We start from the raw sequence: 24,612 nt of genomic DNA on the forward strand, positions 1-24,612 counted from the left end.
TCATAATGGAGGCGGGTCCATTCAATTTTTAAAATTTCCCTTTCCTTTAACTTGAGAAAAATACGAAACAAACAGGATAGGAGACAAACTAGCTGGGCTCTAATTCCAGGTTCAGCACTTTCGAGCTACACAAATGAGGGCTGTAATGTCTTGGTATGTATATAATTCACATATATCTTCTAATCCCCAGTTAACACATCTATAAACTTCCCTGGTGGCTCAGAAGCTAAAGAATCTGCCTGCTATGCAGGAGACCCGGGTTCAGTACATGGGTCAGGAAGATCCCCTGGAGAAGGGCATGGCAACCCACTCCAGTAGTCTTGCCTGGGGAATTTCATGGACAGAGGAGCCTGGTAGGCTACAGTCTGTGGGGTCACAAAGAGTCGGACACAGGTGAAGGACTAACACACACAAATTGTGATAACACTTCTCATTTCATAGAGGTTTTTGAGAATTACATGTGGAGTCACTGAAAAATTACACTTCATTTTAAAAATATTTCAATAAATGGTAGTGATTCTTATTAGTGTTATTAATCATAATAAAATATATCCTGGTAATAGGTCAAAGATATAATGCAATTATATCTTGGTTTCCATTGACTTTTTAATTAAACTATTTGTTTACAAACTATCAAATGCTTAAAAGAACAAAGAGAATCCATATACACTTTAATACTATTGATTCCACATCACATTAATTCAAAAGGACTGTCCCTGATTATACACATTCTTATATGGCAAATCCTAGTAGCGTATTTTAAATGATATTCATTTATACTAAACAAAACAAGAACAAAATATTTTTTTTTTTTAAAAGGCCTTCTGCCATTTCTCAACTATTGAAAATAATTACAAACTCCTCAAGGACAGGAATCACGTATGTCTCTCTCTCCCTCCAGCTCCCTTTCTGAGTCTTTCTCATTCTCCCTCTAACAGCAGAAGCAGCATTTAATTTAATCAGGTTTTGTTCTTGCCATGATTGCATTATGCACTAAAACAACAACAAAACAGGAAAACCAGAGCTCCAGAACTGTGGCTATTTTTTAAAATGAGAGCATAAACACTTAAGAGGTATTATACCCAAATCTGGGAATTTTACAACCAGGACACATTTCTAACATTTGCCACTTTGACTAAAGCATCCTATTTAAGAAAGTTTCATTTCTACCTACGTGGTCTACCTGGTGATGATGATCATATTCTGTTAGTAAAATAACAAGATAAAACCATTTTAAAACATGGTTCTCAAAACTGGCTCATTAAATAGAAAATTGGTTTCCAAAACCTAAAATCTCAAACAAAGCATCTAAAAAATCCAAAGGAAATAAAGAAACTCTATTTTTCATATGGTCTATAATTCCACAGATCTTTCACCTGTAAGCTTGGCAAGTGCTTAAAATATTATGACTTTTAGAACAAAGGTATCATTCTCTAATGAATTCCCTTAGAAAAATGGTTTGCCATACAGGCATACTAATGGGATTCAAGTAATGAGCATTCTTCCAACACACAAGCCAGATGCAAATTTACACAGCCTAGCAGATCAGCCCTACCAATGTCCAGAGAGAGTACTGGCTTAGTAGTGCTGGAAAGAGGAAAGGTGTACACAACTGATAGATGAGAGAACATTTCAAGAGATTTTCAGCTTATTAACTTACACTCTCATTTGGCAAAAACAAAAGACCAAAAAACACCAAAAATATGTATTTACAAAATCAGTCTTTCTTTGTCTGTAGGTCAAGGGAAACAAAAAGAAAAGTTACTTAAACTTCCTTTTTTGAAGCACTGTGGCTTCAATTCAGTGAAAACACAGAATGACGATTTGATTCTACAAGCTAATAATTTGGTTTACAGTCACAATTCTTTAACATTTATGATAGCCTTTTAAATATCCTACAAATAATTTAAGATTAATATTTAAAAATATTTCTCAAAAGATTTACAGTTGATGAATAGTTAACACCACAAGAATGAACAATTTTTTTTTCTTCCAATTTTATTTTATTTTTAAACTTTACATAATTGTATTAGTTTTGCCAAATATCAAAATGAATCCGCCACAGGTATACATGTGAACAATTTTTAAAGATGATCTTCGTATATTTGTTTAAAACCCAGTTGTCTGAACGTATATTTTTTTGTCAATCCAGTTAACTTATAGTCCTAGGAAGCAGGAAAATTCAATAGTTAGTTTAAAACAAATGGTGCCTCCTGGAATGGATGAACAACACACTCTGAAACCTTATTTTTCCTATGTTAATTCTTCAAAGGTTTCAAGGGAGAAATAAATAGGCTATAGCCACAGGAAATAGCAGTCACCTTAGAATTATCTATATTACAAGCCCTACTACCAAATATTTCCCACTAACAGAATAAGTTGAATCGAACAATCTTTAATTTTCCATTATTATTCACTACATTTATTTTCGTGGGAAATTAAAAAAACTCTAAATATCATGGTGACTATGAGATAAAAAATACTGTAACTGCACACATTCTTATCAAATACTCTTTAGCTCTATATTTTCAGGTGTTTTATAATAGGCATTACATATTGGTATATAGATAAACAGACATTCACTTATTGAGAAAGTCAAGTCTGAGGTTCAGTTCTCATGATGCCACTATCAGCTCTGTCTAAATTAATTAAAAAAAAACACACAGCAGAATAAAAAGCAACTTTTAGAGATTAGTTAAAAGAAAGACATGTAAAAGTCAGTAGATAAACTATTAAAAAATTTACTAATTTGATGCTCTTAGATAAGTCCAATTCAATTCAGTTCAGTTGCTCAGTCATGTCCGACTCTTTGCGATCCCATGAATTGCAGCACACCAGGCCTCCCTGTCCATCACCAACTCCCGGAGTTCACCCAAACTCATGTCCACTGAGTCAGTGATGCCATCCAGCCATCTCATCCTCTGTCGTCCCCTTCTCCTCCTGCCCCTAATCCCTCCCAGCATCAGAGTCTTTTCCAATGAGTCAACTCTTCCCATAAGGTGGCCAAAGTACTGGAGTTTCAGCTTTAGCATCAGTCCTTCCAATGAACACCCAGGACTGATCTCCTTTAGGATGGCCTGGTTGGATCTCCTTGCAATCCAAGGGACTCTCAAGAGTCTTCTCCAACACCACAGTTCAAAAGCATCAACTCTTCGGCACTCAGCTTTCTTCACAGTCCAACTCTCACATCCATACATGACTATTGGAAAAATCATAGCCTTGACTAGACAGACCTTTGTTGGCAAAGTAATGTCTCTGCTTTTGAATATGCTATCTAGGTTGGTCATAACTTTCCTTCCAAGGAGTAAGAGTCTTTTAATTTCATGGCTGCAGTCACCATCTGCAGTGATTTTGGAGCCCCCCAAAATAAAGTCTGACACTGTTTCCCCATCTATTTGCCATGAAGTGATGGGACCGGATGCCATGATCTTAGTTTTCTGAGCTTTAACCCAACTGTTTTCACTCTCCTCTTTCACTTTCATGACCAAGATAATCACGATGGTGTGATCGCTCACCTAGAGCCAGACATCCTGGAATGTGAAGTCAAATGGGCCTTAGAAAGCATCACTACGAACAAAGCTAGTGGAGTGGAGGTGGCGGAATTCCAGTGGAGCTATTTCAAATCCTGAAAGATGATGCTGTGAAAGTGCTGCATTCAATATGCCAGCAAATTTGGAAAACTCAGCAGTGCCCACAGGACTGGAACAGATCAGTTTTCATTCCAATCCCAAAGAAAGGCAATGCAAAGAATGCTCAAACTACTGCACAATTGCACTCATCTCACACTCTAGTAAAGTAATGCTCAAAATTCTCCAAGCTAGGCTTCAGCAATATGTAAACCATGAACTTCCAGATATTCAAGCTGGTTTTAGAAAAGGCAGAGGAACCAGAGATCAAATTGCCAACATCCTCTGGATCATGGAAAAAGCAAGAGAGTTCCAGAAAAACATCTATTTGTACTTTATTGACTATGCCAAAGACTTTAACTGTGTGGATCACAATAAAACTGTGGAAAATTCTTCAAGAGATGGGAATACCAGACCACCTGACCTGCCTCTTGAGAAACTTTTATGCAGGTCAGGAAGTAATAGTTAGAACTGGACATGGAACAACAGACTGGTTCCAAATAGGAAAAGGAGTATGTCAAGGCTGTATATTGTCACCCTGCGTATTTAACTTCTATGCAGAGTACATCATGAGAAACGCTGGCTGGAAGAAGCACAAGCTGGAATCAAGATTGCTGGGAGAAATATCAATAACCTCATATATGCAGATGACACCACCGTTGTGGCAGAAAGTGAAGAGGAACTAAAAAGCCTCTTATCAATTAGGCACTAAATTACTGATCTGTAGAGAACCAAACTCAAGATGGTTAATCACTGAGACCTTAAGTTTAAGCACATAGTTCAAGCCATAAATAATTTATAGGAAGCTACTTCAATGACATTTTGCCTACATGTAAATGTATAATACTACTAATACTAACTAGTACCAATCAAATAGCTAACTTTTTAAACAAGAAAGAATAGTCAAAGAATACTATCCTAGAATGTATATTAAAATATCAATCTTTCTGATATTTTCTAAACCTCTTTAAACTGACATAACTATTAAGAACTTATAGCTAGGTGCTAATCCCTCCCCTCATTTCACAAATTGTGTTTGACCTTTTAAAATATAGAACTATATTTAAATATAGAACTGATGATTATTATCATCATTTGTGTCAAAAAATTAGTAAGAAGGTTCCAAAGGGCATTTTATAAAAATGAAAATCAGATCTGGAAAATGTTTTTTAATGCTCTCATTCTCATCCTTAATAAGTGACCCCTGCTTTCATTCCTTGTGAAGGTGCTTAAGACTCATCATTCATAGCAGCTATTCAAGAAATTTCAGTGTCTCCTCTGCAGAGCTGGCACGGTCTGATGCAATTAAGCTTCACCGTACGTAGTCATACCTTACATGTGTACCCTACCATTTCTATACACTTATATTCGCTGTGTGATCTTAGAAATTATACAATCCCTCTAGTCCTTGTCTCTACACTTATAGAAGAAGATGATGATACTATTATCTGGTTCATGAGACAATAGTGAACATTAAGTGGGATAGTTATATGCACTGTTTATTTTTTCAATATTATTATTGCTAACATGTAATAGCTTTCTTCACACTCTCTCCTCCCCACACTATCTCCTCCCACAAGACTGTTCTCCCTATTTTCCATCCATTTAGATTACACTAATCCTTCTTGTTCAGCCCAGATATCCCTCTTTCATCAAGTCTTCTACAAATCTCACCTACTCTGACCACGTGGATCTTTACCATCACAAAAACCCATGTTATAACTAGACACTAGTTCTGTTTTCAAATTCCTTCATTGAGATTGCATGAGTTTCCACCTTCACTATAAAACTGCTGCTGCTGCTAAGTCACTTCAGTCATGTCCGACTCTGTGCGACCCCATAGACGGCAGCCCACCAGGCTCCCCCGTCCCTGGGATTCTCCAGGCAAGAACACTGGAGTGGGTTGCCATTTCCTTCTCCAATGCACGAAAGTGAAAAGTGAAAGTGAAGTCACTCAGTCATGTCCGACTCTTAGTGACCCATGGACTTCGGCTCACCAGGCTCCTCCATCCATGGGATTCTCCAGGCAAGAGTACTGGAGTGGGGAGCCATTGCCTTCTCTGACTATAAAACTAGTGTTCCTCAAACATCAGCCCTCAGACAGTACTTGTGTCAGTCATACAGAGAGCTGTTAAGCATGTGAACTCCTGAACTCCATCCCAGATCTACTGAATAGACTTTGGGCATGTGCCCTGAAAATACAAATATTAATGCAAGACTCAGGTGATTCTGTTGCACAAAAAAGCCTGAGAATCACTGTAAAAACCTGGATCTCAACCTTCAATTTCTGTACCACAGGGATACATCACTCTTCTCTCCCTCCATCTGAAACACTCTTGTCTACATCAACCCTCACCTCCTTCTTCAGGCAATTAAGATCACTCTTGTCTCTAGAGTGAGCCTTAGGTCCAATGTAAGAATGATTTCATATCCTTACACAAAATGGTTGGACTGGCAAGGAGCTGGTTGAGTAGCACTAGATAAGTATTTCCTGGTAGCTGATATACTACAGTCTTTCAACTACCCCCTCCAACAACCCCATATTTGTTGAGCATCTACTGTCAGACACTATGCTAGGCACTGAAGATGCAGATAATGCCCCTACATTTGCATAGCTCAATAGCTCTAATATTTCTCCATGGCTTATTCATGTATCACTTTTCTAAGATACACATAGATTCACCTTAAAATTTTCATTACTTTAGTTCTGGCTATTGTGTTAGGAGAAAAGTTATTTCATCTTTAATTGCCCAAATAATTACTTCTAAGTTAAGACCTCTTGGCAGGTAAGTGGACAGTAGGTGCCAAATTATAGAGCAAGGAACATGAGACTTGGCAGTAAAAATGTCAATAAAATGTTTACAAAATGAGCACTAGTAAGAGCCAATGGGTTAGAGACATGCCTATATTCTTCCAAGGGAGAAGGCAATGGCACCCCACTCCAGTACTGTTGCCCGGAAAATCCCATGGATGGAGGAGCCTGGTAGGCTGCAGTCCATGGGGTCGCACGGAGTCGGACACGACTGAAGCGACTTAGCAGCAGCAGCAGCATATTCTTCCAAATAAATAGGGACAGAATAACATAAACCCATTTTCCTCTTTGTTTCATAAAATACATATTTTGCAAATAAAATGTATGACTGGAAGCAACATGTAAATTTGGGGGTTGTATCTTAAAAACTCATTACCATCTACTTTCTCATTCTTCTTTTAACTATTTAAAGTATTTTTTAATGTCATCCAACAATGTAAATTGATTTGGGAAAACAACTGAGTAATATCAGGCTAGAAACACAGTAATCTGTAGATGAGAGTCAAAGTGATGTAGAAAATTTTAACGTTTCCATTTATACATTAACCTACTTCTCTATTTCATATGTGATTTTCATGTAATTGTTAATAGCACACAAAAAAGGAAATTATATGCTTATTTTCAAATAACCTATAGGTAGAATTATGACTAATAATCTACAAAATGTATTTTTAATTATTTTTTGAAATAATACACAATGAGTAAGAAAGAAAATGTCAATATACTTATATGCTTATACATGTCTGTAAGATCACCAAAAAAGAATACAAGAATATATATCAGTTTACACTGTTACTGGTTGAAGTGTATATCTTTTTTTGGAGAAAAAATAAAACTATAAAAATACATGTGATCTGTTAAGTGAAAATGCAGACTATAAAATTCTCACTACAAAATAAGTGCAATGTATAACGTATGAATAAGCAAACAGACAAGAATTAGAAGGTGTTATAGGCAAATTAAAACAGCTTTAATGAAGTGATAGGGATGTGGATAATTTTTGCATTTCATGTTGGTGATCTTTTAAAACTAACTGTGTCCCAATGTACCACTGAACATAAATGAAAATGGCGATTTAGTACAAAAGCCACTACTCAATGGCCCCAAACAGAGCGTGTGCTGGCCAGAATTAGCTGGCCCCAAATGCCAAGAGCACCAATCACAAATAAATGCTACAGAATGAATTAGGACAAAACAAACCAACTCCCCACCCTGAAATTCATCAGTATTCCTCCCACAACGTTAAGTAAAATACTTTCTCTGATTTACATTTTTAAATGTATTTACTTTTAATTGAAGGATGATTGCAGTGCTGTGTTGCTTTCCACCATACAGCAATATGAATCAGCCACAGGCATGCACAGAGTCCTCTCCCTCTTGAGCCTCCCTCCCACCTCTCACCCATCCCACCCCTCTAGGTTGTCACAGAGCCCTGGTTTGAATCAGAAATTCCCAAGACTATTTCACCATGAGGTGGGAGGAATCATGCTAAAGCACACTTTGAGATATTTCTAAAATATGCAACTTGAGATATTTCCATCTTCCTTCTCTTGCAGAGTAAGCTCATAGTCAGATTTTTATTTCATGTCACAGTCAAGCAAGAACACTGTTTAGGGTCCTACAGAGTGACAGCAAAGGACCTGCCCTAAGAGTTAACTGCAAGAAGATCATTTATAAACTGCCTATTTCCTGTGAAATTAATTACAAATAGATGAATAAGTTTTCTTGAAATGTAATCTCTATAATGAACCTCATCTGTATTGTGTGGGACAGATGGAGTAAAGATTCAGGAAGAAAAGAAAAATAGCCACTCTTAAGAGAACTATTTGTAGACATAATTTATCAGAAATCACAAAAATGTGATCTCAAAGGAAAAACTCAATTGAAAATGAGGTCTTGACAATAAAAGAAAAAAAAGGGGAAGGGTATTTTTATATAGTGTCCATCCAAAGCTTAAAACCACTGACATGGTTTACAGTTCTTGAACTTTATCAGTCAACATTTTGTGACAAATTTTGGCCTTAATGGTTATATGACATATTCTACTTGAGCAACACGACAATTATTGGACAAGTTAACAGTACACATTCATAAGGAAAGAAATTATGACATACTTGTGTTCAATAGACATAATATAAAGCATAAATTTCTCAAGGACAGAAACCAATGCTCATATTTAATACACGCTGAATAAAGTACCTATTTGAAAAAATCATTTTAATGAAATTAAGACTTCTTTCAAGGTAGAGAAATTGAAGAGTAACAGTAACATCCTGTATAGGCTTAGTTTATCTGACTCAACCACTGCTTCCAAGAAAAAAAAAAAAAAAAAAGGAATAAAAACAAACAACTACAAAAAAACAGAGTCCATGAGAAATGAAAAAAATATATATATATATTTTTTTTTAATGATGGCTGGTTGGCATCACCGACTTGATGGACATGAGTCTGAGTGAACTCCGGGAGTTGGTGATGGACACGGGGCCTGGCGTGCTGCAAAGAGTCGGACACGACTGAGCGACTGAACAGAACTGAACTGCCACACCTAAAACGGCAGTACAATCAGAGGGCTAAGATTGAGTGATGGTAAAGTCAATTATATGCTAGCTGGATGACCTTGAATAAGTCACTTAACCTCTCTGGGCCTCAAATCCTCTTTTACAAAAAGGTGGACAGTTGCCATATCACTGTTTTTATAGGATTGGATGAGGTAACATACACCAGGAGGATACCTGCACAAGTTAAGGGTTCAAATGAGTAATAACTGTGATTGTTTTCTTATATTAGTGTTGTGATGGTAGAAAATGTTGGGTACTGCACAGGAGGAAGAGGAGAGGGGGAAGAGAAGGTTAAGCAAGAGAAGGCAAAAAAACAACAGTTTGCTAAAACTGGGCAGGAGAGCTTCAAGACATAATTTATTCAGAATGAAGCCTGGTCAGTTGAGTGTTCACACCTCCTTCACCTTACTTCTCATTCCACCACCAACCTCACCTCCCGTTTTATATCTGCAACCTACTTCCTTCTAGGGCTACTCCTCCTACAAATGACTTTTTTTAGCAATTGCCCTCTCCTCACTCAGCTTCAGATCCATACTTTTCAAAGGTATAGCCTTCAAATACTCAAACTCCTCTAGATCTATTTACCAGCATGCTCCTATTACTATGTCAGGGAGACGAGTCTCAGAACTTATTTCAATTGATCGTGGTGGCATGTGACACAGATGACCATTTCCTTTTTAAACTCTCCTGTGCCTCAGCTTTGAAGACATTATCTGCAGGTCCCCCGACTAACCCTCTGGCTGCTGCTTAGCTGTTCATTAATCTTTATGGGCTCCTTTTCAGCATTCCACTGCTTAAACGATAGTGCTTACCATATAGTGATCTCCATTCTTAGTAGCTATCTCACTTTCCCTTTTGAATTGTATTTATTTATACAGTTATAACCACCGCTTACATGTTGACAATGTCCAAGTTCATGTAGATAGTAATGACTTCTTGCTAAGCTCTAGACTTGTATTTTCCAATCTCCATTTAGATATTCCATGTGTGGGGAAAAGTCAGGATTTCTCAAATTGAACTCATCTGCCCACACACCTCATCCCCTATCCCACCTGCAACCTGGCTGCCCTCTCCCCATATCAATAAATGATCCCATCAGAATCTTAGGATTTTCTCCAAGTCTTGTCACTTCTGCCTCACAAATGCTCTAATTTTGTATCTTCTCTTTTATGTCCCTGTCTCCATTCACCAATTCTTTCTGGATTTTTTTAGTGGATTTTCATCTCATCTCCCAGCCTTAGGTCTTGCTCCACCCTCCACACTTCAAAAGCTTCTTCCTTAACTAAGAATTTGTTCAAGCAATTCTCCCAGTGACATCCCTTCATGGGTCCCTTTGGCCTTTAGAACAAACTATAAACTCCTCTGCAAGCTACAAAAATGATCTTTATAACTTGATCACCACTTATGATCTCAATACCAACTCTTATCACCTCCTCACCCCCACTCCCAAATCAAGCCATTTAAAGCTACTTGCAAATCCTTAATCCCATTTATTTTTCCAGATTTTTCTCCTATATGACATTCATTCTGCTTGGAACATTTTCCACAGACTTCTAAGCCCCATTTTCACCTTGAAATTTCTATGTGATACCTCAGAATTCTGTATTCCTAATATGTGTATTTCTGCGTTCAAAGAACTCAGTGATCCTACATTGTAATTCTTTTCACATTTCTTGATCAAAATAGTAATTTAAACCATGCCTTGAATCTGAGGACTATAATTCTATGCTCTTTCTCTCCACAGATATGATACTGTGTCTAATGAATAATAACGATTTACTGTTCTAAAAGCAAATAGTTCACCCAATATCTGTGGCATTCACTGAGTCAAACAACCAACCAATCATTGGATAAAGAGCAAAACCACATGGAGATAACATAACCTCAGCATGTTGTTTTAGTCGTTAAGTCATGTCCAACTCTTTTGCGACCCCATGGACTGCCTGCCAGGCTCCTCTGTCCATGGGGTTCTCCAGGCAAGAATACTGGAGTGGGTTGCCGTGTCCTCCTCCAGAGGATCTTCCTGATCCAGGGATGGAACCTGCATCTCCTGCATTGGCAGGCAGATTCTTTACCACAGAGCCACCAGGCAAGCCCATAACCTTGGCTACCTGTATTTTATATACACAAATTAAGATGGCAGAAGATGTATGTAACGTATTGTGTGTAGTCACTCAGTCGTGTCCGACTCTTTGCAACCCCATGGACTGTAGCCCACCAGACCCCTCTGTCCATGGGATTCTCCAGACAAGAATACTGGAGTGGGTTGCCATTTCCTTCTCCAGGGGATCTTCCCAACCCAGGGATCGAACCTGGGTCTTCCGCATGACCGGCAGATGCGTTACCCTCTGAGCCACCAGGGAAGTCCTATGTAATGTATTAGGCAATTTCAAATATCAAATAACAAGTGAACAGTGAAATCAACAAGGGATAAAGAAATGCATGGGAAATAGAGACCACTAAGTACTCAACTGGCTACTCATAAAAATTTTTAGAGAAAATACTTATGTTAAACCTAAGTACAACAGGAGCCTGCAGAAGAATTAACATTAGTAAACACCAGATATTAAGTTTTATGAGGTCAGGGAACAAGTCATTCATGTTCACTACTCTGTCCTTAAGGCCTAACACATGGCTAGATCATAGTAGCTGCTAAATAAGAATTTGTGTCGAACTGAATTTTAAACTGTGCAGCTGGTGATGCAAGAAAACATCTGTTTAAAAAAAGGCAGCACTTTTTGCCATTCACCATTCCATAAAAAGGTAATTTGTATATGTGTTTACTAGAATTCTTTCCTCAAAAGTGAAATATTGCTTCACTCTTTGGTTGGCAAATGTGTTGTTTCAAGATGGAGAAGAATCTGCTTTAAATGAAGAGAAAGCTATTTCAGTCCATAATCCTTCAGAGCCAATTTTGGATCTTAAAACGCATTTTCATCAAAGAATCTTAACAAAAAGATTCCTGCCAATTTAACCAAGACATCTAAAAATGTTTCAAGCTAAAGCCAAGCTTTCTGCTCAGGAACATTTAATTGAGATCATGTTCTCTTCCAAAGTTCTTCCACTGGGGTCAACAGTCACCTGAATCACACGGAGGAGTAACAGACCATGATCACCCAAGAACTCACAGCTGCATTCCATTTAGGAATTCTTTATTTTTCTATCATTTAAGCTGGGTTTCAAGTCCTGAAATTCCTTTGTACCCTACAGAGCTATTATCATAAACCAAAGCAGAGACACATGTGCCTTTGACTTATAAGTTAATTTGACACGTCCCTCTTATTTCCAGTATATGGAAACTGAGACCATGTAATATAAATTATTAACCCAAGTACACTTAGGGCAGCAGCTGGGATGGATACTGGCTCTCCTCAGCTTTCTACATAAGCTATGTTCATGGAACACCAATACTTTCACTTGGATCATTGTATTAATTCTGGTAGTCACCTGAAATACTTAAAATGGGACTATCATTCCTTTTCAACAGGCGAAGAAATCAAGCTCCATCAAGCTGTCAATTCCCTCAGGTTGACTGAGCAGCAGAAGCAAAACTAGTATTCAAGTCTTTCTATTATTGTCTTTTACCAGGAACACCACATTGACAAGGGCCTTTTTTCCTTTCAGTACAAATGAGCCAATGACAATGGAAATTATCTGGTACCTACCATTTTTCAAAGGAAGATTTGCTATAATCAAAGAGAGTTACAATTAGCAGAGGTTGCAGGCCACAAAGGATAATGAGGCAGAAACATGTGTGTTAATCAATTTTGAGGTTTCACTTAAATAATCAACCATTCTTTCAAAGCTGAATCCAATCAAAAGATACTAACCCTTTTAGACTTGTATACAGTGGGCAATATGCCATAAACATCTTTTATTTAGACATTAGGAATGAAATTTCCCATCTGTTGCTTCAAATCAAATAACCATACTTAAAAAATAATACCCTATGTGACAAAATTTTTCTTTGAAGGATTAAAGTCACTATGACTGTTAATCATGAAATGTTAATTCTTAGCAAGTAAAACTGGGTCTGGACAAGTCCACGTGTATTAGCAGTAGGCTAATAAAGGAATCTAGCATGGAATTTTTAACACTTGGTTCTAATCATTAATGCTGCAGTACTGGCCTATTTACAACCTGACATTTATTTTTGCACTTTCAACATCCCATGACTTTGATGCAACAGTAAATAGCTTTAAGAGATGACACTGTGCCTTAGCTGGGTCTGTATTTTGACTAGCAGGTCTTGGCATCATGTCCAGTTCTGATACCTCTCCCACATGCTACATGCTGGTGAAAAATGAAAAAAAAAAAAAAAAAACCTTAAAAAAAATGCTACTGCTCTTAAGCCATTTGGAGATATAACAGGTCTAAGTTCTTAGCTAACTTATACATCCAAGTTCTACTGCAGCAACTTCTAACCACATCATTGTTTCTTTAGATTCTTAATTTTTTAGATTCTTAAATATTTCTTAATTTTTCCATAAAGTCCCACATTTCTAATGTTCTGAAGAGGAAGGTAACAAATTAAAATGTGGGGGAAAGAGCATAAATAAAAATTCAAAAGACAAGACACACAGAACTACACTTGATTTCCATTATCTCTTTTCAGCCACACACTTTCTATTCGAGTACCTAGGATTTGGCAGGTATCCATATTAGGACATTCCTATTTTATGGTACAATTCAAAATATAAACTGATAAAAGACCTCTAAAATCTCACAAAAGTGAGTATTTGTATATATGAGGAGTTAAATAGTTTCCCAAGATATATTCTATACGTACACAGGAGATTCTTACAATGTGTGGGAAGTCCATGGTTCTGAATCATCCAACAGTGTCTGCAGTCTGGGTTTATATCCTGTTACCATACAAAACTTTCCCAATAATCAGACTATAACAAGATAAATGTTGTCACGAACATCATTGAAAGAGTTGAATATTCTCTGAAGTAATGACAGATGTTTCATAAGCTTGTGATAGCTCAGGATTTCCACTGAACTTTGGACATTGTAGAAGGTTGGGCTGGTTATTTGGGCTTCCTCTATAATTTGAATTCTGGAGTGATGAACATTTATACTATGTTGAGAACATATCCACTACCTAGTATTTGGCTCTCTTGAGTGAATTAATAAGTGTCCTAACTGTCGAGTCCTGATGGCTGGCTTAGAACTGTTCTGCTTAAAATCTCACACACTAGACCCTCTTCTTTAATAGTACACCCCATTTTCAGGCAGAACTACACTGCAACACATTCTTCTGAAATGTGCTGTATGCTATCAGGACTGAAGGTAACACTGGCATCTTACATTCAAACGTGGCCATTCTAGAGAGACTTTTCCAAAGATGAAAAGGTCGCTGGAGAAATGGCCCAAGTAAACAGGGGTATCTGGGACACTTGACATTGTCCTGTCTGCAGTGCCCCAACATGGGCAGCAGGGGGCGCTCCTGCATGAAGCAAACCCTCCCCTCCCCCCAAGAGCTCCCCAAAGGGGAAGACGGAGGGTTTTTCTCTTAGCACTTGCCCCAAGTCCAAGGAGGCAGCAAGGAGTGGTGCTGTCCATAAATCACACACGATTTGAATACCATTGCAGAAGTGACCAGAGATGATATATGGGTCTGAGTGTGCGTTTTGAAAACAAGCTTGTCAATTTTTATTTTTATTTTTTCTATTTTGGTGAGCAAGAAGGGTTAAAGGACCAGGTAAGCAATTGGCAGGGAATGGGGCTTGCCATCCGCTGTAAAGACATAATGTTGCAAAGCAACAAGTGGCTATCAGTACCTGAGGGTCATTTCCTAAGCCTCTCTGCTACAGTTTAGTTCCCAGGTTACATTCTCGGTGAAATGTCAAATCAAACCCCTCCCTCTTTCTCCCCTCTTCTCTCTTTCTCTAAGCATACCCCAAACTCAGAAAAATCACTTGATAAAGCAGATTTTTTCACTGAACCTTAGGAAATATTACTTCTGCCGGGGTTCTCTTGCATGTGGCTATGTTTTGCAGGTGAGTGTGTGATGCATTTTACACCCTCTTTGCCAGGTCCCAGGATTTCAAATCAGATTGGAAAAACCCTTAAGGACCAGAAACAGCCAACTCTGAAATCTCAAAAACAGTGCCTTCACCCCACTTCATACACATTCTCACGCACACCCCACCCCCACTGGCCGGATCCTTTCTCCTTCCTGTCCCCAAATGAAGGTCTGTGGAGACACAGCTATAAACCTTAACACTCACCATGTTGACTTCAGAAACCATGTCGATGCTGGCAATGTCAATGTTCATTCCCACTGCCACAGGGGGACCTGAAAACCAAAAGGACCAGCCACGTGATTTCTCAGAACTTCGTGCACTCTTAGCAAGAGTCCCCGGGCATGGGCATGGGACAGTCCTCCCCAAATCCCTCCCCACTTCTAACCCTCAAATTCTTCAAATCTCTGCTCCTTTCATTTAAGAAAAGGGTGGCAGATAGTCCTCTGAGAGAAATGCTCTATTAAACAGGCATGCACGTGCCCCAATGGGTGAGGGATTCCAGCTCTTCTACATATGCAGATGTCTCAGCATAAGAATACACACAACCCACAAAAGCACCTGAATCCGGCTGGGCTAGCTCAAGGGAAATGTTGTATAAAGCACTGAAACCCCTTTCTTATTCTTCCCACCCCCTACCCCCTTCAGTGCAGGTTTTAACTCTTTGAGATTTGTTAGAGTCTGGAGTAAAATTAAATGGACATATCATTGTATCTAAGGCTGAAACAAGAGAGATCTCTGGCCCTTCTCCCTCTACCCTCCCTGTCCTGCAAGCCCCACAGGTCCCCTCTAGCCCCATCCCAGCTGTCCCCCGCAGTGAGGCTTCCAGGACTGGATAATATCCAGAAAGCAGCCAATTTAAACCATGGCCTGAACTCCTCCAAAGGAGGCGGGCACAGGGGGTTAATGCCACTTCTCAACCAACTGTCTGCATATCTTGTCCTCAAAAACGTTCCTGGTGGCCTTTAGGAAGCCAGGTTCACTGGCACAACATTAATTAAACTTAAGAGGTTTGTATCTCAGCAAAACAAAGGCGGTGAAGCAAAGAATTTAAACAGTGAAGCTGGAAGACAGCGGTCTCCAGTATAGGCTAAGAGGGTATCTCTGAAAGACCACCTAAGTGCTGGAGAGTAACACACAGGCTTAAATTTGGATCATTTTCTCAATATGGTAACACAGAGACTCAGTCAATACACCACATGCAACCCACAGTAAGGGAGAGGAAAGACAGCGCACAAAGCTCAAAAGACAGCTTAGGCAATAGCTGCTGGGCTGTTTCTTATTACCAAGGCAACCCCATTACCTCCAAAATCTGGTCTCAGCCGAATATCATAACCTTTCAGGAGTCTATCCACCGTCTCTTTAACCAGCGACATATTACTAGGGTCATTGACACTAAAGAAAGAAAAGACAATAAACAGGCATCAATAAAACAGCAGGCACAGCGCTTCAGTAGCTATCTGATCCTCACTACCGATCCTTGCTCACAGAGGTATGCAGACAGAGCCCTTCAAAGTGAAAAAGGAAAAAGAGAAACGCTAGGCACACTTACCTTTGCGCACAGACGGCGGCGATTATTAAGGGGAATGACCAAATCCCAAAGTAGTCCTTTTTCCGGACTCTCCACATCCCTTTAGTTTTGGATGGGTTGAGGGTTTCACTGAAGAGAGGAGATCCAACTTAGTCTGCCCAGTGCAGTAATTCTAATGTGAGGCGCATGCGCACGGTGTACCAAAACATCAAAGGGGCAGCAGCGGTTGCCTGGGACCGAAAAGATTTTCTTGTTAAAGGGGAAAAAAAAAAATTAAAGGGAAAACATATATATATATAAATATATATGTACAATATATACGTATTTGAATAATATAGAAAAGTCACCCTACGGAAGGACCCACGGTAAAAAATTTTTGTTGTCCTTTTGTTAAGACAAAAACAACTAGAGTGTCTGGTAAGTTTTGGTAGTGGCAGGAGGCGGTTTCGCACCTCGCGGGTTGTGGGATTTTGGGTGTGTGTGTGTGTGTGTGTGTGTGTGTGTGTGTGTGTGTTTCCTCATAAATATGCAGAACCAGATTAGGAATTTAAAGGAGAGCAGGTGTGTAGTGCTAGGGGAAAATGAGTGCCTGGGAGTCGACTTCTGGTCTCAGCAAGCGGCGGGGAAAGGAATCTGAACTTTATTTCCAAGGCACAGAGCATCCCCTGCCTGGGGCGAGTTGGGTGCTGGAAGTGGGGGTTGTGTGGCGGAGGTGGGGAGGTGAGGGAAGGAACAGGAATGGTGGGAGCGGGAGTGGAAGGTGGAGGGAGGGAAGAAACCGATGGGAGGAGTGTTGAGCAATGGGTTGGATTTGGGGCCGGGAGTGGAGAGGGTACGTAGCGTGGAGAATAAGACATGGAAATATATGTGTGTGTGTGTGTGTGTGTGTGTGTGTGTATTTTTTTTTTTTTTTTAAGAAGAAAATGATGCCTGGTCTTTTCTAGGGGTCAAGGAGCAAGCTTTTCTTCACTACTCACGAGCGATTTGTCTCCTCCTCCTCCTCACCCTTTGCCCCCTATTCCCAGAGAAGAAAACCTCGGGGTCCAGGTTTCTGGCCGAGTGACTTGCCTGACCCGCCAGTCCAGATTATTTATAGCAGGAAGGGCGGGGGCCGGGAGGGGGGCGCGAGGGGAGTAGAAAGCGCAGTCTCTCCAGGTTTCTCTCTGCTTCTGCACTGGGAAATCATTAGCAGGGAGGGTGGGATTTGGAGGAGGGGGGATAATGGGACGTGGGGACTTAGGGATGCTAGGGGGACAAGGGACTCCGACCGCGATCGGGTGCAGGAAGCGCCGGCGGGCCGCCCACGCCCCCTCAGAGCACGCGCACTGGCGCGCACACGTGTGGCAGCCGGCCCGCCCGCCGCGCGCCCCTCCTTACCTCGCTGGCCTGCGCTCGTCGCCCACTCCCGCCGCGCGGCGCTGGTGCCCCCCACCCCGGACCCTCCACCTTAGGCCCCTTGGCCACGGCCAGGGAAGGAGGGTGGTGAGGACCGACACCCGGCGGCGCCTCGGGACCTGAAATACCCGAGCGGTGCCCAGAAGGCAGGCAAAATGAGGCAGGGGCCGGGCGGGTCGCCCGGGGCTGCGCACCTCCCGCGGGCTTCAGGCCACCTCTTCCTCGCTTCCCTGCTCGGGGCCAGGAGGGGCTAGCACACCCCGGGGCTGAATCTTCCCTCCTGCCGGCGGCTTGACCCGGCTCTCCGTGGCCGCCGGGACACAGAGGCAGCAGCGAGCGAGCTCGGGGGCTCGAGAGGGAGGGAGATACACTGAAGAAATCTTTCTTCCGCTGGAGAGAAAGAGACGCCCCGCAGGCGCCGGGAGACGCTACTAGGCTCCGGCAGCCGGGCCGTCTGAAGGCGCCCCGGGACGGACTCTCCGGGTTCTCCGAGGTTTATTGGTAGTTGAGGGGCTGGGAGGGGAGGGCAGGGACTCCTGCTACCCTCCCACCACCCCTCCTTTGTGAAGAACGAGAAAAGTCGGAGCTCGAACCTGTGTTCCGAACCCCAAAGCGGGAACTTGTAACTCCTCCACCTAATCAGCTTAGCCAGTAACTGAGCGCCTACTGTGTGCCAGGAGTGCTTCACTTAGTTCATTCTTGCACGCCTAGGTGCATTAGGTAGCACCCCACTCTCCCCACATCATGGATTTAGAAGCTGGTGGGCTCAAGCTAAGAAACTTGCCCAAGGTCACCCAGGTGGCCCGAGGTGAAACCAAAACTGGACTCGAAAGCCCTAACCATTAGACCAGACCGTCTTGACTCTCATGTCACGACCTTGCGGGCTGCGGGCTCCTCTTGCGGCGCAGCTCCCGCGCCCGCCGAGCCCCCGGCGGCCTCCGGAGGCGCGGGCAAGCACACCACACCAGGCAGACCCCCACCCCGCGTCGGCTGAAAGGAGGGGGCGCCGGCCGCCGCACAGGGTCTCTTCAAGGCCCGGGTCCCAGCGGCACTCTTGACCTATTTTACGTCTTGACAGTCTTCCTCCTCCCCAGCCTAGGTCAGGGGTTATCCTGGGACTGCCGAGGAATGACTCCCGGGGAAGTGTGGAGGCGGGAGGGCTGCGAGGTGAAGTGGGAATCCGACAGTTCCGCGGGGACAGAAGGCGGGGGGCACGGGGCGGGGGGAGCATGTGCCCTCACCCGCACATGGAGTTTCTGCATTTGAGACCGTGAAACAGCCCCTTAAACACAGCAGCTTCACAGAGCTACAGCCTGGCGGGCTACCCGGCTCCTAGGAGTCCCTCCAGAGACACAGCATGAGAGAGAGAGATAGAGAGATAGACACAGAGGAAATGAATCTATAAGTCTCCTATCTGTAATTACTTGGGTAGAGAGTTACAGGAATCAAAATACAGACCAATGGCCCGGGAAAACTGCCGATTTCTCTCTATCCTTTGTCTTACAGAGACAACGGGAATGTTTTACATAGGCTCACTCTTTTGAAGGGGGACGGGGGATAGTTTAAATGATTATTAATAACATTATACCAGAGGATTCCCAAAACAGTTTGACATCATCAGCTGGTGAAGCCCTAGAAAGCTTTTCCTCCTCTTGAAAACACCTTGAAACAGGATTTTCCTTCTGACCATTAGGTATCCATATTGCGTTTGCTGCACTACCATCTCATCTTTATTTAGGCTCAGTTCAATTTCAGTTGAAAGAACAAACAGAACAAAATAAGGAATACTTCCATTCGTTTTCCAATAATAATAATAATGGTCTAGTGAAACGTTAAACAGTATTTATTGAAGACCTAATATATACAGAAAATCAAGGGAAAGGAGGGCAAATAATTAAAAGAAAATTGCATCTCAGCAAGTAAGACAATAGCACAGACTTTTGGGCTGAAATCCCAGTTCAAATACTTAGTGTCTTTGGGGTTTGGACAGGTCACTTAACCTTTCTAAATCTTAGTTTCCTCTTCTGTAAAAATTAAAATAAATACAATGCTTTTTTTGTTGTAGAATGGTATAAATATATGTGTAGCATTTGGTACATGATTAATAAATATTAGGAATTTTTAATGAATAAGGCATAATGAATGGGAAGGAAAGCAAACAAGGTTTAATGGCATTAGTCTATAAAGACCGAGTGGACGTAAATTTAGTGTAATTCTCCTGGGAAAGCATAGATTAGTTTAAGAGAGGATCAGATATTTCAAGGGAATTATCAAAAAGATAAGGATAAGAGGAAAATATATTCAAGACCCAAGCAGTAATCAAAAGGAGAAAAGACAAAGTCATAGTCATTTTCCTTTTGTGGTACCATCTCAGTGTTATTTCTTAATAAGAACTGTAACTAATGCAAACAGGCATTCTTACTGGTTACAAAATCCAAGATCAATTTATATCTAAAGTGGGTCTCTATTTTATAGCAGAATCAGCACTAGGACATCTCTCTGGAAGATTTGGCTGATAACACTGCCTAGGAATGTGAAAATTGGAACAATAATGTGCAAGGGAAGGCACTACTGGATTCTGGAAATGGGTCAGTTGCTGGAGAGCATCCTCCATGATCCCAAATGGATAAAGGGAAGGCGATGTGTAAGTACTCTGAAGAGATCATGATTCAGAATCATCTCTTGAGTATGAAGCATATAAATGCCAAGTGATAACAGTCACTAATCATCTGGTATTTATCTTTGCTATAATATTTATTCATTTGTTCAGTAAATATGTATTGGATATTTGTGGTGATTGCTCATTTGTGTCTGACTCTTTGCAAACCCATGGGCTGTAGCCCACCAGGCTCCTCTGTCCATGAGAATCTCCAGGCAAGAATCCTAGAGTGGGTTGCTAGTCCCTTCTTCAGGGGATCTTCCTGACCCAGGGATCAAACCTGGGTCTCTGTATTGCAGGCAGGTTCTTTACCATCTGAGCCATCAGGGAAGCATAACTGCACCCAACTTGTGATCCAAACCCATGACGCTGGGATTAAGAGTTCCATGCTCTCCTCACTGAGCATTTACTCTATGTCAAACATTATTTGATAAGCACTGGGGGATAAAGTGTTGAAAAGGCAGCCATTGTCCTTAACCTTTTGGAGCTTTTGAGTGTGGAGAGAGGAGAACAGAATAACACATGTAGAAGGTATTGTGAAGAAGATAGGACATCAGGAATCCATAATTAGTGCAAATAACTCAGCTTGAGGGTTTGGGTGAAACTTGCCTGCTGAAGTGATATTTTAACATGAGATTTGAAAGATGAGTTAGCCTGATGAAGAGTTAGGGAAAGAACATTCTAGGAAGAAGATATAGTATGTGAAAATATCCAGGGCCAAGAGAGGATGGAAGGAAGAACAAAGACTAGGGTACAAGGGTGGTGGGAAGTTGGGCCAAAGCAATTTGGTTCCATTAATCAGTTGAAATAGAGGAATGACAGTTAAAGAATCTGCCTGCAATGCAGGAGACTAGGGTTCGATCCCTGGGTTGGGACGATCCCCTGGAGGAGAGCATGGCAATCCACCCCAGTATTCTTGTCTAGAGAAAACCCATGGACAGAAGAGCCTGGTGGGCTACAGTCCATGAGGTCTGAAAGAGTTGGACATGACTGAGCAACTGAGCACAGGCCAGAGGAGTGACAAGATGAGTTTTAATCACACTGGAGGAAGGTGTTGATGGCTATAGGGGATCTCTTATTGCAAGAATCCAGGTGAGAGGTGATGTTGGACTGAATTAGGATAGTGACAGTGAAGCTGGAGAAGAAGTGGCTAGAGTTGTGTGGGAGAAATGGTTAACTTTGTGATGCATGGGCTATGGGGAAAGAGGGAGAGGGGTTCAAGAATGACTCATACATTCTGGTTTGAGCAACTCATTGGTGGCGGTAGAAGAAAGTTGAATCATACATTCAGTTTGAGTCATGATGAATATAAAGTCCCAACTAGCCAGCTGAGGTGCACTGGACATTTTGTTACATGGACGCTGAGCACTGAAGTGGAGCCAATACAAACTTTCTGTGTTGCAAACTGACACTTCCCTTTCTGTCTGAATTTTTCTTTTTAGAACATATTACTATCTAGCATATTTTATTTTGCCTATTGTAATTCTGTCTTCCTACATGAAATGAAAGTTCAGAAAAACAGAATTATGCCTGCTTTCCTAAGTACTAGGATCCTGGTGGACTACAGTTCATGGGATCACAAAGAGTCAGACAATACTGAGTGAATAACACTTGGCCCAGGGCTGTAGAAGAAACCTAATACATATGTTCTAATGAATAAGTCATTATTTGATGATCCTGCAGATCATCCTCCCACTTAAATCAAGAGAGTTTATGACAACTTATACAAGGAAGATATATAGAGTAAGAAAGGAATCTTCTGGAAATCGACAATTTACAGCCTTCCAGAAGGGTGAAAATAGAAATGCCCGCCCCCCTCAAAGGCAAGAGGAAAACCACAGTGATATGATCAAAGCCAAGGAAGGAGAATCTTCTGATAAAGAACTAGTCAACTGTGTTGAATCCTTAAGAGGTTTTAAAGTTTCTGCATAGATTACATGCTTGTGGTATACAAGATGAGCCAGTATTTCCCTCTGCCACCCTGATTTCTTCCTCAGTCTTGCATAGTTCAGTCGGGGGGAGGCAGAGGTGATATTCCACACCATAGCCTTTTATCCTGTGCAAAATACATATACGATATGTACCCAAGTGCCAGAGCACCTTTTCTGACTTGCTGCTGCTGGTGTAGCCTCAGAGATGATGATCATGGATGAGGTTCTTACGGAACCTGGGTACCCGCTTTGCCAGATTGATTAAACATAAGTGTTTATTATTATTTTTTTAAATGAATAATGAATACCTTAGCTTTGAATATTGATTAGCATCTTTTTAAATAGTGTTCCAAAATTTCAGGAATACTGAAAAGTAGGAAGAAAGTAAAAAATATATATTGAAAGAAAATATACATTTATTGCTTTCAGTACCCACTTACTAATTACTACCAGTGTTTTCAAGTCTACAACTTCCTCAACCTACTGCAATTTATAAATAAGAACCATTTTTAAATAACCTCTCCAAGTACAAAGTATCTTATATATGAATGCACCTTTATTTATTTTTATATGCTAAAGAATATTCCTGTGAAGTGAAAGTCACTCAGTTGTATCCAACTCTTTGCAACCCCATGAACTATAGCCCACCAGTCTCCTCTGTCCATGAAATTCTTCAGGCAAGAATACTGGACTGGGTTGCCATTCTCTTCTTCAGGGGATCTTCCCAACCCAGGGATCGAACCTGAGTCTCCTGCATTGCAGGCTGATTCTTTACCATCTGAGCCACCAGGAAAGCCCAAAGAATATTTGTAGATTTTATCAAATATTTTTCCCTTACATTAGTCAGAAATAACTTTCTGTATTTGTCTGGCAAACCTTGCATCACAGACACCAGAAAGGTATCTCATATATTACCATAAATTCCAAGTTATAGGCTTACAGTTTAATGAGGGTTTGCTCTGCAGAATTTCTATGCCCACTGAGCCCTATTTGTTTCTCCTTCAGCAAGTAGCACTAACATTAAACCTGAGTGTCTAAAAAAGTTTTAACCAGAGTAAGACTTATGACATATAGATCAATTTAAATTACTTAACTAAAATATAATATGTAGTAATAATAATAAAATTGGTCTGTCAGATGCTGTTTGAAATGCTCTCTATATAGTAATATATTTAATCTTTACAATGTGTCTATAAAATATTAATAATTATTACTCCCATTTTACCTATAAGGAAACAGAAGCAGAGATTAAATATCTGTATAAGAAATATATCTGCACCCAGAGCCCCTGCCCCTGCGGCAGTCCACTGCTCACCCATTCCTCTGCAGGAGACACTCACACACAGTTCTGTCCCTGTCTCTGTGGAGTCTCTGGGTCCCAAAGAAAGGCAGTCCCAAAGAATGTTCAAACTACTGCACAATTGCACTCATCTCACATGCTAGCAAAGTAATGTTCAAAATTTTCCAAGCCAGGATTCAACAGTACATGAACTGTGAAATTCCAGATGTTCAAGCTGGATTTAGAAAAGGCAGAGGAACCAGAGATCAAATTGCCAACATCCGTTGGATCATCGAAAAAACAAGAGAGTTTCAGAAAACCATCTACTTCTGCTTTATTGACTAGGCCAAAGCCTTTGACTGTGTGGATCACAATAAACTGTGGAAAATTCTGAAAGAGATGGCAATACCAGACCACCTGACCTGCCTCTTGAGAAACCTGTATGCAGGTCAGGAAGCAACAGTTAGAACTGGACATGGAACAACAGACTGGTTCCAAATAGGAAAAGGAGTACATCAAGGCTGTATATTGTCACCCTGCTTATTTAACTTATATGCAGAGTACATCATGAGAAACGCTGGACTGGAAGAAGCACAAGCTGGAATCAAGATTGCCGGGAGAAATATCAGTAACCTCAGATATGCAGATGACACCATCCTTATGGCAGAAAGTGAAGAAGAACTAAAGAGCCTCTTGATGAAAGTGAAAGAGGAGAGTGAAAAAGTTGACTTAAAACTCAGCATTCAGAAAACTAAGGTTATAGCATCTGGTCCCATCACTTCATGGCAAATA

The 24,612-nt window shown here is 40.9% G+C and overlaps 1 protein-coding gene across 2 annotated transcripts in view; it reads right to left on the reverse strand.

Annotated features, from left to right (window-relative positions):
- GABRB2 (gamma-aminobutyric acid type A receptor subunit beta2) overlaps window positions 1-17,048 on the reverse strand; it is a 288,802-nt gene extending 271,754 nt beyond the window's left edge. For both annotated transcript variants that reach the window (XM_061424253.1, XM_061424252.1), the window contains exons 1-3: window positions 16,578-17,048; window positions 16,329-16,420; window positions 15,233-15,300 (exon numbers count right to left, since the gene is read on the reverse strand). In XM_061424253.1, the coding sequence (XP_061280237.1) occupies window positions 15,233-15,300; window positions 16,329-16,420; window positions 16,578-16,654 (237 nt within the window). In that variant the 5' untranslated portion in view covers window positions 16,655-17,048. The remainder of the gene's footprint in view (window positions 1-15,232; window positions 15,301-16,328; window positions 16,421-16,577) is intronic.
- Between the last annotated feature and the right edge of the window lie 7,564 nt (window positions 17,049-24,612).

Source organism: Bos javanicus, chromosome 7 (assembly GCF_032452875.1).
Source record: "Bos javanicus breed banteng chromosome 7, ARS-OSU_banteng_1.0, whole genome shotgun sequence".
In the NCBI taxonomy this organism is placed as follows: domain Eukaryota; kingdom Metazoa; phylum Chordata; class Mammalia; order Artiodactyla; family Bovidae; genus Bos; species Bos javanicus.